The sequence below is a fragment of the Oratosquilla oratoria genome, chromosome 32, assembly GCF_046742065.1.
Source record: "Oratosquilla oratoria isolate Oo_2021 chromosome 32, ASM4674206v1, whole genome shotgun sequence".
NCBI classification, from domain to species: Eukaryota; Metazoa; Arthropoda; class Malacostraca; order Stomatopoda; family Squillidae; genus Oratosquilla; species Oratosquilla oratoria.
The window spans coordinates 12,309,907-12,326,513 of record NC_134808.1 but is presented as its reverse complement, the minus strand read 5'-3'; the positions used below and the strand labels follow the sequence as shown (position 1 = coordinate 12,326,513).

The 16,607-nt window shown below is 40.4% G+C and overlaps 1 protein-coding gene across 6 annotated transcripts in view; it reads right to left on the bottom strand.

The window, feature by feature from the left end:
* Window positions 1–16,607, bottom strand: part of ClC-c (chloride channel protein 3) — a 350,410-nt gene that overhangs the window by 54,282 nt on the left and 279,521 nt on the right. For all 6 annotated transcript variants that reach the window (XM_076213815.1, XM_076213817.1, XM_076213820.1 and 3 more), the window contains one exon: window positions 6,724–6,845. In XM_076213815.1, the coding sequence (XP_076069930.1) occupies window positions 6,724–6,845 (122 nt within the window). The remainder of the gene's footprint in view (window positions 1–6,723; window positions 6,846–16,607) is intronic.

The window sequence follows — 16,607 nt, the reverse complement described above, 5'->3', positions numbered from 1 at the left end:
AATTATCTGGCAGGTAGGAATGCTTATGTGTCATATAATGGCCAATCATCGCACATCAGAAACATTAAGAATGGAGTACCACAGGGCTCAGTTCTATCCCCCACACTATTTAATCTATACATGCATGACTTACCCACACCAGACACCTCAGAAATACAAATCTCTTCCTACACAGACGACATAACAATCACATGCACACATCGTAACACAGACAAAGCTGCAGAAATAATCCAGACATACCTTGATACACTCAACACATGGTTCATCACAGACTCAAAATAGCTCCAACAAAATCTACAGCAACACTTCTCACCAGCTGGACAATAGAACACAAATACATACCTCATCTCTACATCAACAACACTCTAATACCACACACAAACACACCGAAAATTCTTGGTGTAACATACGATACATCCATGTCTTTCAAACAACACATCACAAACATAAAAAACAAATGCACACCTAGACTTAACGCACTTAAGTCAATCACTGGAACGACATTTGGACAAAACAAAGAAACTAATATAACAATATACAAACAATGCATACGCTCAGTGTTGAATTATGCGAGTCCTGCATGGGCTCCTAATCTCAGTGAGACACACCACAACACCCTTCAAATCATACAAAACAAAGCCCTAAAAACAATTACAGGCTGCACAAATACAACACCAAAAGACCATTTACACCATGAAACAAAAGTCCTCAAAGTCAAGGACCACCTCGACATGAGAGGCACACAAACACTTGCCGCAGTCACCACAAACACATCACACCCGCTACACTACATAGCAGAACACCCACACACACCAAGAAACATTAAAACAACACCCAAAGACCTTTATTACGCACAAATACTCTCTTCTCTTCCTCCACAACCACCAAATACCAGCCTCCGGAAACATATTCATAATCATATCACTCACAGCTCCATTAACACACTGAAAGACAACACACTGCTGCATGCCAGACCCCCTGATATCCACCCTTCTGAATCCTCTCTCCCACGAAAGGACAGAGTCCACTTGGCCAGACTGCGGTGCGGCCACCATCCCAGCACTTCTAAGCTACCAGAATAGGCTGGATGACCGCAGTGTGAACAGCTGCCCAGGATGTAACACTTCACCCCATACCATACAACACATAATGGAAGACTGCATTATACACAATCATGCACGCAAACAACACAACATACACTCTATAAAGGATTTGTGGGAAAACCCAGTTTCGGCTGTAGCATTCCTTGGGGAGACGGGACTGCTCGGACAGACAGTCTAGGGAACGACAACAACAACAACATAGGTGAGTACAGACTAATGATATATATATATCTTTTTTCAGATGATGATTTGAGGTTTCCTCTGCTTTAATACATGTTATATATGTGTTTCAGGGCTTTCATTTGGTGTATATAACTTTACTCTAGCTCTATTGTACAGCTGTTAACCCTTTCCAAAACATTCCAAGACTTTAACCTCGTTTTCTGGCGAATGATAAAGTTGGCGCTTAGTACATTCTGCTGCGGCATTCCTCATGTATATATATATATATATATATATATATATATATATATATATGGCGAGCATACATATACCAAGGCTTTTTCCCCCTTACAAGGGAGGTAGCCAAAAAGGAAAAGGCATAAAATCATTCCCACCCATTCCATCCCTAAATACACTCCACACCCCCTCCACCATCCCTCTCATCTTAGCACCTCCTGGATGACGGGTCATTCCTGCACCTTGTCCACTGCCCTGGGTCAGAAGCAGTGTTGCAAGACACAGCACATTCACAGCAAGGCCGCTTCATTAAATCGGCGACCCCCCCCTCTCCCTCTCCCCATGCATAAAAGGAGAAGACAGGGAGAAATCCCTTCGGGCTGCGTCAAATTTTGCTCACACATACTACCTCATCCCCCTGCCCATTCCACCTCATGAATCACAGCATCACCCATATACACCATTCTCCATTCAACCCTGTCTTCTGTCCTCTCCCGTCCTTCCTCAACAGACATTCCCCTCTTCCCCAAAGCCCCCTTCACCCCATCCATCCACCTCATAATAGGACGTCCCTTCATGTTCACTCCCTCCACATCTGCCTTCCATACCTCTTTCACTAGTCTTTCTTCACTCATTTTTTCCATGTGTCCAAACCATCCTAATACTCTTTCATCAACCCTATCTCCCAACTCCCTTTCCACCCCTGTTCTCGTCCTCATCTCCTCATTTCTCACTCTATCTAGCCTAGTAACCCCCATCATACTTCTCAGACACCTCATCTCAAACACATTCAAACTCCTTCTCTCTTCCTCTCTTATGTTCCATGTTTCTGCCCCAAACAGTGCTGTTGGCACAATCACTCCTTCCTATAGTCTCCTCTTAGCATCCATTCCCGAATGTCTATTCCTCATTACACTCTTCAATCCACCAAGGCATTTACTTGCTTCTCTCAATCTACATTCTACCTCCACCTTCATTCCACCTTTTCCTGCCACATTTGCACCCAAGTATCTAAAACTATCCACTTCCTCCAGTCGCTCACCCTTTATGCTCACTTCCAGTCTACTGCCACTTTCACCCCTTGTACATCTCATCACCTTACTTTTATCCACATTTATCTTTAGCTTTCTTCTATCACATACTCTCCCAAACTGTCACCAACTTCCTCAGTCCCTCCTCCGATCCTTCTAAAAGCGCAGTGTCATCTGCAAACAACAGCTGGCTCACCTCCCACTTTTCTCCATTTTCTTTAACCATCTCCAATCCCTGTCCCACCACCCTTGCATTTACCTCTTGCACTACCACATCCATGTATAAGTTGAACAGCCAGGGTGACATAACGCATCCTTTACGAAGTCCCACCTCTACCTCGAACCACTCACTCTCTATATTTCTAATCCTGACACAAGCTCTACTACTCTCATAAAAACTCTTGACAGCTCCCAGAAGCTTTCCTCCTATCCTGTATATCTGCATAACCTCCTACAGTGCCTCTCTGTCTACCCTATCGTAAGCCTTTTCCAGATCCATAAAAGCCAAAAAAACATCTTTCCCCTTTCCTATAGCTTTCTCACATATCTGTCTTACCACAAAGATCTGATCTACACCTCTACCTGTCCTAATTCCACACTGTTCCTCACCAATTACTCCCTCTCTTCCTCTCCTAATCCTCTCAATCAAGATCCTCCCATAAGCCTTCCCAACTACACTTAACAAACTAATCCCTCTGAAACTACTACATTCACACTTGTCCCCTTTTCCCTTGTAAAGTGGAACTATACAGGCACTCCTCCAGTCCTCCGGCACTCTACCCTCTCTCCAGCAAACATTAAATAACCTCACCAGCCAGTTCACCATCACTGTACCTCCTTTTTTTAGACATTCTGCATGACATCCATCCAGACCAGGTGCCTTACCTGCTTTCATCATCTTAACAACTGCCTTCACTTCATCCTTCCTTATTTCTCCTCCATTTTCCTCACTCACCATGGTCATTTTCTTAGCATTTCCCACTGCAGCTATCTTTCCCTCCCTATCCTTCTTCACATTTAGCAACTCCCTAAAATATTCTGCCCATCTTCCCCTTACTGCCTTCTCTTCCATTATCATCTCTCCATCTGCACCTTTTACCTTTTCTTTTCTACTTGATTTGCCTCCTTTTCCTCTCTTAATTTCTTTCCAAAACATCTTTTTATTACTTTCAAAATTTTCTGTCATACTCTTACCCCATTTCACATCTGCTCTCCTCTTTGCCTCCTTTACCTTTTGCTTTACTTCTCTTTTCTTTTCTTTGTACCTCTCATATGACTCCCTCATCCTATTTTGTAACCAAACTGTGAAAGCTGGCTTCTTCTCTTCTACAACCTTCTTTGTTTCCTCATCCCACTATTCACTACCCTTCCTTCTATTTCCTCCTGTCCTTCTTGTTCCCCACACCATTCTTGCACTCTGTGACTCCCTCCTTGAACCATCCCCATTTCTCCTCCACACCTAGCTCTACTCTATCCTTCACTCCCTCCCACTCCTCCTTCAGCTTCTTCTTGTACTCCTCCTCCTTTTCCTTTTCACTTAAAGAGTTCACTCTAAGCACCTCCCTACCTTTTGCCCCTTTCCTCTTTCTCCATCTATCCTCCACTCTCAACTTACCTTCCACCAAAAAATGATCTGATAATTCCCCCACCCTCTCCCCTTTGCAAAATGTACATCCTTAACTCTTCCTATCATAATCCTATTTACCACTACATAATCCATTAACCCCTTCCATATGGTGCCGCATACGTAGGCGGCATGAGGAGCAAGTGGATACGCGAGGCTGCCATATCGGCGTCTTGATTATATTTATTGTAGTTGCCCCTGTGTAATGACACACTCTCTAAACTGTCTTCATCACATTTTCTATGGTTATCAAAATTCACGGGTGAAAGAGAGAACGATCAATATAAGTGGTGACTATATTTTATGATGTGAGTATTATTACGACACATTGTACGTCAGGCAGCTAATGCTGCCCGCGAGATTTTGGTCCATACTGAAGAGGTTAAGGCTGTATCTACCACTCTTCCATCCACCACCCTCTCCCATGTGTACTTATGCTTGACTTTCTTCCGAAACACTGTATGTATATATGTATATATATATATCTTTTTCAACCACATATCACTTTTAATTCCATACCATTGCAAACGAGCGATTCTCAGTCTCGTTTGCGATAGTATGGAATTAAAAGTGAAATGTGGTTGAAAAAGATATTAATTGATCACTGGGAACCATTCAGTGCGTATGTATGTATGTACATATATATATATATATATATATATATGTATATATATATATATATATATATATATATATATGTATATATATATATAAATATACATACATATACCATAGGCTTTTTTCCCCTGAATGGGTCCCAGTGATTAGAGATGCATTTTAACAAACACAATGCACTTTAATTCTAAGCTATCAACATCGGGAGACCCAATGGAGGCCGACATGCAGAAATTGAAATGCAGTACTGCCAAGGACTAGAGTCCTTGGCAGTATCGCATTTCAATTTCTGCATGTCGGCCTCCATTGGGTCTCGTGATGTTGATGGCTTAGAATTAAAGTGTATTGTGGTTGTTAAAATGTGTATATACACATATATATATATATATATATATATATATATATATATACAGTATTTTTCAAACCACAAGGCGCAGGCAAAATCCTTAAAATCGGCCAAAATCGGGTGGTGTGCCTTATCGTGAGGTGCGCCTTATGTGTGGCTTCAGTGCAAAAAAATGCCTCGGACAGTGACGTACTATTTTGACACATTTCGTAGCTAGCCTGCCGACGGCGACAGTGCATGATAGGCCTAGCAAAAGTTACAACTAAGTTATAACCAAGATGCATGTATCTTGACAAGAAAATTGCAAAAACTTCGACAGTTTTCAAGTCCATGCCACTGCATTCATTCACGCTATCATGACTATGACATGATAGCGTCCACAACATAGACAGCCATTTAGCATTGGTCTAGTCTTGCTCCACTCAGACTGTAGTCATTTGGGTATTTTTTTAGTTTCGACCATGGGCGCAATATAGCAATCGAAAATGAATTATTAATTTTTTTAATTAAAATATATCAACGTAATATGCAATTTTGTGGGCAGAAATGAAAATAACAAATACTTTGCATAGGATCGGGATGCCATCTTGTCGTCTGTCAATTGACAGCCTCGGTACTTCCGACAGTACATCGCCAGGTACATTTTCTTGAAGGAATGTTATGGAGCGGAGATACATGCATTCCTTCAAGCTGCAAGAACTTTGTATACCCCGCAAGCTGAGAGAGTGGTTGAAAAGCCCACTAACGTCTCTTACAACGACGACAACGAAGACGAGCTGGATGACATATAATTTGCTGGTAATTATTTATTAAACACAGGCTAGGTTAGGTTAGACGAATTTATCATCCTTTCATTTCTTCGACGTCGGCATCTATCATAACAAACATGGCGTACCATTCGTCCGACATGATTTCGTTACTTACGAAATATGTTTTAGCTTTTTTGTTGTTGTTTTTTATTTCCGCTCACAAAATTGCATATTTGGTTGATACATTATAATTTACAAAATTAATAATTAACTTCCTATTACTATATTGCACCCATGGTCGAAACTAAAAATTTACCTTCATTTGTAATCTTGTGTCTTTAAGTGAATAGAGAATTCCGGGAATAAAACTGCTAATGCTGATTTTATTCCCCACAATTCCCGTAACGTGTTTATGTTTTTTTTTTTTTTTTTTTTTTTTTTTTAATAGGGGTATTAGCAGGGCAGACCGTCCATGGAGGTGGTCTGATTTTGCTAAATCCCAACCAATTTTTCTCATTCAACAACGAAAATGTTCAGTTCTGAATGCACTCACATATGCATCATTATCCGATGACGAGATCAGGTGCGCCTTATGGTCAGGCGCGCCTTATGTAAGGACGGGGAATAGCAAATTACGGGTGCGCCTTATGGTACGAAGCGCCTTATGGTACGAAGCGCCTTATGGTCCGAAAAACACGGTACATATAACAATAATAATAATGCACAGCAACAGAACAGCCATACAGCCAACATATTTCACAATGCCCGTTTTCATTTGACAAATACCCAAGGGATGCACCCCAGGTTATGAATCACTTTTCCAGTGTTCATTGTGGCCTGAATTAAGAGCACTTACCAGTCATACGGGTGACACCACCAAGTACTGCCGCAGCACCAACCATTGCATAAAGGCCAGGAGTAATGCAGTTTTCACCAGTACTGCATTCACCAGCAAATACAGCCCATTCTGGATAATTGCTGAAGAAAAATAATAAAAGAATAAAAAAATAAAAAAACATAGAAAAAAAGAAAAAAATTACAGTTAATGTCTCACATTATTTAACAACTGTGGTTCCTTTAAGAAACATAGTTTATTATCTAAACAAGAAATGCTCCTAGAATGATATAGGAATGTTAACAGACTTTAGTCACCTGTCAACCATTTCCAATGAATGGATGACAACACAACAACAGTGATTTGTAGTACTATAAAATGTAAATCCATACAATTATATTCTAATTTGTATATGAATGCTGTTCTGTGCAAGATAAGTGGCTTTTGTTTTGTGACATGGCATAAGTAGTCAATGCCCATCATATTGGGGACAGTCACATCAGTCTCCCTCTGTACACCAATGAGACATAACCTGCTGGCTGAGTCGCCATTGTTGGCTTTGATTTTTACTCATTATATGACTATATCATAAATAATTCTATATATGTATTATATATATATATACATATATATATACAGAAGAGGACTTGCTGGATGAGTGGGTTAGGGCATTACTTCTTGTGACATAGGTCGAGGTGATGGCATTTTGAACCCATGGAGTTGAACCAAGGGCATAGTTCATTAAATTCTGTGATACAAAGTCCTCTGTAAGGGGCACCATCCCAGCCTCCTGATAAGAGGGATTTCATAACATTTAAATGAATTAATCATCATCATAGTAGATAGTGGATTAATTAATTTTGTATGTTATTGTATTGTCTGCTTGTGCCTTATTTGTATATGTATTTGCAGGCTTTTTCACCTTTTCCTTTCTTGATCTGTTATTGTTTAAAATAAATCCCTTTGAACCTCAACTGGCCTACAACAACTGGTACTTTACCACAGATCTAATCAGAGGTAGAGCTGGGGTTTGGTAATCCCATATTTTATGGTATATTTCCTACAGAAATCAAACCTATGGCTGAAAAACAAGAAGATGCTATTATAACATTAGATTCAAATTAAATTTCATAGCATATGCAAAGGAATACAGCAATGGGGAAGTTGTTTGGCATTTTAGTCCCCCATCATAAAAAAAAAATGATAAAAACTTGGAAAAAACAAAAATAACAACTGAAAATGCTAGTGTCAAGTTGCAACTAATTCACATTTCACTCCAATATAGTTTCAGTATTGTTTTAGGTGCTATTGTGTCAGGTCTGCAAGAGGTTGCACCAGTGGAACCCTTTGACAGCAAGAGTAAGATGCCTTTTCCTTATGGAATAATTGAGCCCATGAAACGCTACTTGAGGGGGCCAAAAGCACAAAAAATCCCCACATTGGGCCAATGAGTCATTTTTTTACACTCTCTCACACTACTCCCATCACTTTCCTGCCAGTATATATCTATTTATTCACCAAAGAAGGATAGCACACCAGCACCTGCCCTTCCTTTTCTCATATCACAGCAACACAGAAACCCAGGACTCTATACTTGCTCCACCTACTCTAAACAAATCAAGAAGTGAAATCCCTCCCCCACCCAATGAGGGAAATAATAGTAACACAGAAAGAACTGATGGAATGAATAATGAACGTTGATGTCAGGAAATCGCACGGCCCAGGTGGAATAGCAAACTGGATATTAAAAGAATGTAAAGAACTAATAGACAAAATATATAACATAATAAGTTGCTCACTCAAAGAAGGAAAAATACCATAAGACTGGAAAATGCTGTTATCATACCAATCTATAAAGAAGGAAATAAGGAAGACCCTACAAATTACAGACCGGTTTCCCTTACAAACATGGTAGCCAAAATTTGTGAAAAAGTTATAAAAGTAGATGGATAAAACATCTGGAGAACAACAATATACTAAATCTGAGACAATTTGGATTTAGATAGGAAAGATCATTTACAACAAATTTGATCTGTTTTTACTCAAGACTACTAGATATAATACAGGAAATGGACGAATGGGCTGATTGTGCTTTCATAGATCTACAAAATGTTTTTCATAAAGTCCCACACAAAAAATATTAAGAAAAGTGGAAACCATAGGAGGGATACAAGGTAAACTACTGAAATGCATGGAGGACTTTTTGCATGGAAGGAAAATGAGGGTAGTGCTCAGAGATAAGAGTTCCACAAGGATCAGTATTGGCTCCAATAATGTTTGCTATTTATGTGAATGACATGGACAAGGGTGTGGAATATTATACGAGCTTCTTTCCAGATGACACAAAACTGTTACAGAAAGTGAGTACTGAAAAGGAATATGACTCAATGCAGAGAGATCTAAACAGAGTTTGGGAATAGAGTCCAAAGTAGAAAGTGGACTTCAACATTAAGAAATGTTGCATAATGGAATTTGGAAAAAGTGAAAAAAGGATATCAGGACAATATAAAATTGGTGAAAAGGAAGTAAGGAAGTAGGATCTGAAAAAGACCTGGGAATAATCATCACAAACTATATGTCTCCTGACAAACAGATAAACAAAATTGTTGGTGAAACCTATAACATGCTACATACATATACCAAAGGCTTTTTCTCCTTTACAAGGGAGGTAGCCAAATAACAAAGGCATAAAATCCACTCCCACCCATTCTATCCCCAACATACTCCACTCCCATCCACCTCCCTTCCCTCCGTCTTATCTTAGCACCTCCTGGATGACGAATCATCACTGCATCTCGCCCACTGCCTTGGGTCAGAATCAGCGTTGCAAGACACAGCACATCCATAGCAAGGCTGCTTCGTTAAATTGGTGAACCCTCCTCTCCATCCCCTTATGAAGAAAAGGGGGAGACAGGGAGTAATACCTTCGGACTGCATTATTTGATTTTTTACACATACTCCCTCACTCCTCATCCCCCACCCACTTCCCCTCATGCACCACATCATCATTCATACACAACCATTCTCCATTTACCCCTATCTTCTGTCCTCTCCCATCATTCCTCAACAGACATTCCCCTCTTTCCCAATGCCCCTTTTACACCATCCATCCATTTCATCTTAAGTCAACCCCTCATGTTCACTCCTTCCACCTATTCCTTTCATGTCTCTTTTACTAATCTTTCTTCATTCAATCTTTCCATGTGTCCAAACCATCCCAATACTCTTTCATCAACCCATCTCCCAACTCCCTTTCCACTCCTGTTCTCCTCTTCACCTCATTTCTCACCCTATCCAGCCTAGTAACCCCTATCATACAATCTCCTCTTAGCATCCATTCCCAAATGTCTATTTCTCATTACACTTTTTAATCCTCCAAGGCATTTACTCACTTCTCTCAATCAACATTCTACCTTCACTTCCACTCGTCCCTTTCCTGCCACATTCATACCGAAGTATCTAAAACTATCCACTTCCTCCAGTCTCTCTCCCCTAATATTCACTTCCAGTCTACTGCCACTTTCTCCCCTTGTACATCTCATCACCTTACATTTACCTAAAATTTTCTTCAACTTCCTTCTTTCACACAGCTTCCCAAACACTGTCACTTTCTCAATCCCTCCTCTGATCCTACTACAAGCACAGTGTCATCAGCAAACAACAACTGGCTTATCTCCCACTTTTCTTTAACGATCTCCAATCCCCTACTCACTACCCTTGCATTTACCTCTCGCACCACCCCATCCATGTATAAATTGAACAGCCAAGGCGACATAACACATCTCTGGCAAAGTCCCACCTTTACCTCAAACCACTCTCCTCATTTCTAAATCTAACACAAGCTCTACTACTCTTGTAAAAACTCTTGATTGCTCTTAAAAGATTTCCTTTTATCCTAAATATCTGCAATACCTCCCACAGTGCTATCCTGTCTACCCTGTCATAAACCTTTTCCAAATCCATAAAAGCCAAAAATACATCCTTACCTTTTCCTAAAGCTTTCTCATTTCACATATCTGTCATACCACAAAAATCTGATCTAAGCAATCCCTACCTGTCTTAATCCCACACTGTTCCTCGCCAATTACTCCCTCTGTTCCTCTTTCAATCCTCTCAATCAAGACCCTCCCATAAGCCTTCCCAACTACACTTAACAAGCAGATCCCTCTGAAACTACTACACTCACACTTGTCCCCTTTTCCCTTGTAAAGTGGAACTATATAGGCACTCCAGTCCTCTGGCACTCTACCCTCTCTTAAACAAACATTAAATAACCTCACCAGCCAGTCCACCATCACTGTACCTCCTTTTTTCAGACATTCTGCATGACATCCATCCAACCTAGGTGCCTTACCTGCTTTCATTATCTTAACAGCTGCTTTCACTTCATCTTTCCTTATTTCTCCTTCATTTTCCTCACTCATCTTGGTCATTATCTTAGCACTTCCCACTGCAACTACCTTTCCCTCCCTATCCTCTTTCATATCTAACATACATACATACATATACCAAGGCTTTTTCCCCCTTACACGGGGGGTAGCCAAAAAGAAAAAGGCATAAAATCATTCCCACCCATTCCATCCCTGAATACACTCCACACCCCTCCACCCTCCCTCTTATCTTAGCACCTCCTGAATGACGGGTCATCCCTGCACCTTGTCCACTGCCCTGGGTCAGAAGCAGTGTCGCAAGACACAGCACATCCACAGCAAGGCTGCTTCATTAAATCGGTGACCCCCTCTCTCCATCCCCCCATTGCATAAACTGAGAGGACGGGGAGAAATCCCTTCCGGCTGTGTCAAATTTTGCTCACACATACTACCTCACCCCCCATCCACCCGCCCATTCCACCTCATGCTATCACATCATCATCCATATACAACCATTTTCCATTCACCCCTGTCTTCTGTCCTCTCCTGTCCTTCCTCAACAGACATTCCCCTCTTCCCCAAAGCCCCCTTCACCCCATCCATCCACCTCATCCTAGGACATCCTCTCATGTTCACTCCCTCCACATCTGCCTTCCACACCTCTTTTACTAGTCTTTCTTCACTCATTCTTTCCATGTGTCCAAACCATCCTAATATTCTTTCATCAACCCTATCTCACAGCTCCTTTTCCACCCCTGTTCTCCTCCTCACCTCCTCATTTCTCACTCTATCTAGCCTAGTAATCCCCATCATACTTCTCAGACACCTCATCTCAAACACATTCAAACTCCTTCTCTCTTCCTCTCTTATGTTCCATGTTTCTGCCCCATACAGTGCCGTTGGCACAATCACTCCTTCATACAGTCTCCTCTTAGCATCCATTCCCATTCATATTTAACAACTCCCTAAAATACTCTGCCCATCTTCCTCTTACTGCCTTCTCTTCCATAATTTTCTCTCCATCTGCACCTATCTTTTCTTCACTACTTGATTCGCCTCCTCTTCCTCTTTTAATTTCTTTCCAAAACATCTCTTTATTACTTAAATTTTTTTCTCTCAAACTCTTACCCCATTTCACATCTGCTCTTCTCTTTGCCTCCTTTATCTTAGGTTTTACTTATTTTCTCTTTTCTTTGTACCTCTCATATGATTCTCTCATCCTATTTTATAACCAATTTGTCAAAGCTCGCTTTTTCTCTTCTACAACTTTCTTTGCTTCCTCATCCCACCACTCACTACCCTTCCTTCTATTTCCGCCCGTCCTCATTGTTCCCCACACCATCTTTACACACCTTGTCACTCCCTCCTCAAACCATTCCCATTCCTCCTCCACTCCTAGCTCTACTCTATCCTTCACTCCCTCCCACTCTTCTCTCAGCATCTTCTTATACTCCTTTATTTTGTCATTTAAGCTGTTCACTTTAAGCACCTCCCGAACTTCTGTCCTGTTCCTCTTTCTCCATGTATCCTCCACTCTCAACTTACCTTCAACCAAAAAATTATTTGATATCCCCCTACTCTCTCCCCTTAAAACATTTACATCCTCTTCCTACTATACTTCTGATTACCACTATATAATCCATTAATGCTCTACCACCCTTCAATCCACCATGTGTACTTATGCTTGACTTTCTTCCTAAACATTGTATTTGCTCTCTTTCTAGACACATCTTCACCATCAACTCTCCACTACGATTTTTTCCTGGAACTCTACACTTCTCAACCACTCCATCTATTGGTTCATTTTCTACTCTAGCATTAAGGTCTCCCAGTACTACTACATTGACATTTCTTCCTAATCCCTGTACTCATTAAAATCCATTTGAAAAGCCTCCCTTTCCTCTACGCTCTTCTCACTACCAGGCCAACATGCATTTACAAAAACCCACATCTCCCTTCCCAGTTTCACCTTCATCCACATTAACCTTGGAGAAACCTCAATCCACTCCACTACATGCTTACCTATCTCATCACTCACTAGTGTAGCCACCCCTTCTCTCCCTTGTCCTCTCTTCACTCCTGAGAACCTCCCAACTACACTACCCAACTCACACTCACCCCTCCCTCTCAACTTAGTTTCACTAAATGCCAACACATCTTTCTTCTCACAAACATACTGCCTATCTCTTCCCTTTTACTCTCATCTGTACCACATCCACGCACATTACAACACCCAATCCTTAAGGTCCTGGTGGGAAAACTATTATATATACAATGTAGCACCTTGTATACATGTAGGAGATGCAAGTAAATGCATAATTGGAAGTGTGTGTGTGTGTGTGTGTGTGTGTGTGTGTGTATGTGTGTGTGTCAACTTGTTTTCGAAGCTCCAGGAAGGAATCTTAAATTGCCATTTCTGTTTACATATTTAATTATCATTGTATAATTTTAACAATTTAATGTATTATTTTGAGTGTCCGTTGCTTTCTGTATGAAAAGGGAATAAATGAACCAAATTGAGAAAATGGTACCATGGAATATGCCCAGTGGAAAGTGACGCACATTAGTCAGTTGTAAGCGGGTTACCAGAGCGAGAGGGTATCGAGTGAGTGAGAGGTGTGTACATTCAGTGATCAAATAAACTGTGACCCAGAACTCTAATATCTTTTGTTACAACCTATGTTGAGTCTAAACGACACCCAACATATGGTGATAGCAGTGGGATCTTAGCTACAAACATTAGCTACGAGAAGTGAATTCTTACCCACCCTGTGTATGCAAACTCTTCAATGCTACTTCCAATGCTTCTGATGATGTTAACTGCTTCCCAGTTTATGGCAAGTTACCTGCCTTGTGTCTTCGGTGACCAATATTCGCCTGCAACAACATTCTTTCCATCTCTAGAGTACGTCTCCGAGATCTTCTCTCGGGTCACCTCTGCCTCCACAACCATGCTCACCAAGAGTGAAGTGTGCAGCAGCCCCCAGCCCTCACTCCATCCCACTCCCTTCACCTAGCAGTAACAGGAAGTCGCCTGTCAATCATCAGTCCCAGTGGGTCAACTCATACCCCACCATACGTCCTCATGTGACCTGGTTCTGCATGCTACCAGCCGGATCCCCTTCTACTACCCCCATCCACCACCACATAGACGTGGACCACCTCCTCCGCTTTACCACTCTCCTATCTTTGCAGAGTGCTGACAGCCTCATCTGGTCTTCCTTCACCGTCGTCTTCGTAGAGTGTTGAACCTCCTCTACTACCCCAACCACCGCCGCCTAGCCAGTGCTGAGCAGCAGACTCGCCGTCGTTTCTGGCCAAGTCAACATGTTTCCACCCAAGTACTTACCCTATGTCATCCCCCTTTGCACCTCCTACTGTACTCATCGAGTTCCGCAGTTTTACAGAGCATTCGTCTTCTCCCCTGCTCACCGGAGTTCACCGGTTCTGTGAGATTGCCTTCCTTTCAAGAGATGTTCTGTGCTATGAACTTGACTGATAGTGGTTCTTGTGAGAGTGTTTATTATGCTTCCAGTAGAGATATATATAACATATTTCCAATTGTTTTATACATATTATAATTATATATATAATTAACCACTTCACTACGGGCCAAAATCTCGCGGGCAGCATTAGCTGCCAGACGTACGATGTTGCGTCTTAATACTCGCATTATAAAAAATAAAGTCACGGCTGTATCGATCGTTCTCTCTTTCACCCGTGAATTTTGATAACCATAGAAAATATGATGAAGCCAGTTTACAGAGTATGGGGGTCATGCAGGTACAACTACAATAAAGGATTACAATGGATTACAAAGGCGGAGCATCCCGACAGAAGACCTTTTGGTCCATATCTAGGTCGGATGCGAAAAAAATAATAAAATAATAAACTATAATAATGTAAATAACAAATAAAATACATAAATAAATGCATAGGTATAGTTAAATAATAAACAAACAGGTAAATAGTAAATAATAATAAATTGACATATAACTAATAACAAATAAAAATCAAACAGACAAATGATAACAAAACAAAAACAAATAATATAAAATAAATTTTAATCATTACAGCATCTTGCTTGGGTATTTATCTCAATGATTCTTAAAGCTTCGAACTGAACTACATTGCACTACCTGTGCAGGAAGTTTATTCCATTCATTAACTATACGGTTGGCAAAGTTGTTTCTACCTACTTCCAAATTGAATCTATTTCCGGACAGTTTGAGACCATTGTTTCTTGTCTGATTCTCATTCAGTGTGAAAATTTTGTCACTTTTGATGTTGTCAATTCCCTTGAGAATCTTAAAGACCTGTATCAAGTCACCTCTGAGTCTATGCTTTTTTAGGGAAAACAGATTCATATGTTTTAGTCTATTTTCGCATGATTTATTTTTGATATTTGGAATCAGTTTTGTGGCTCACCCTTGTACTTTTTCCAGTCTGTCAATGTCTTTAATGAGGTTCGGTGACTACAGTATACGGAAACAGCATATTCCAAATGTGGACGAACTAACGATTTATATAGCTTGTTAATGAGTGATGGACTTTTGAAATCAAAAGATCGCGCAATCAGTGCTAGAATCTTATTTGCTTTCTCAGAGGCTGAAATACACTGCTTGGATGATTTGAGGTTGTTACTGATAATTACGCCGAGATCTTTTTCACTATCCACTTTTGTTAACGAATTTTCAAATAACTTGTAATCGTACTTACTGTTATTTTTACCTATGTGCATTACCTTGCATTTACTTGTGTTAAATTTCATTAGCCACTTTTCAGACCATTGCTGTAATTTATCTCAATCTTCTTGAATATCTAATTGGTTTAAGTGATCATTTGCCATTCCGCACAGTTTTGTATCATCAGCAAATTTGGAAACAGTAGATTTTAGTCCATGGTCTATATCATTTATATATACTATGAATAGAAGTGGCCCAAGAACGGAACCCTGAGGAACTCCACTTGTAACATTTTTCCATCTAGAAGTTTTTCCATTTAAAACAACTCTATTTTCGACCATTCAACCAATTACTAGTCCAACTTAATAGGCTACCACTTATTCCGTGTAAAGCTAATTTAGTAAGTAGTCTTTCGTGTGGGACAGTATCAAAAGCTTTTGCAAAGTCTAGATATATTAAATCTATATTGTTTCTTTTGTCATAATTCGAGATAACTGTGTTGTAGAATTCGAGTAAGTTAGTCACGCAAGAACGTTTCCGTCTGAAACCATGCTGGCTATCATTTATCAAATGGTTACTTTCTAAATGATGTTTGATAGCATCTCTGATGATAGTTTCCATTATTTTTCCTATGATTGAAGTCAAACTTATTGGCCTATAGTTATTTGGCTTCTTTTTGTCACCATTTTTTGAATATGGGAGTAACGTTAGCTACCTTCCATTCACTTGAGACATCTCCGGATATGATGGATTTCTTAAAATAATTTCTAATGGAACAACAATCTCATTTTTCATTTCCTTTAAGATTCTTGGATGCCAACCGTCAGGCCCTGGTGTTTTATTAACTTTG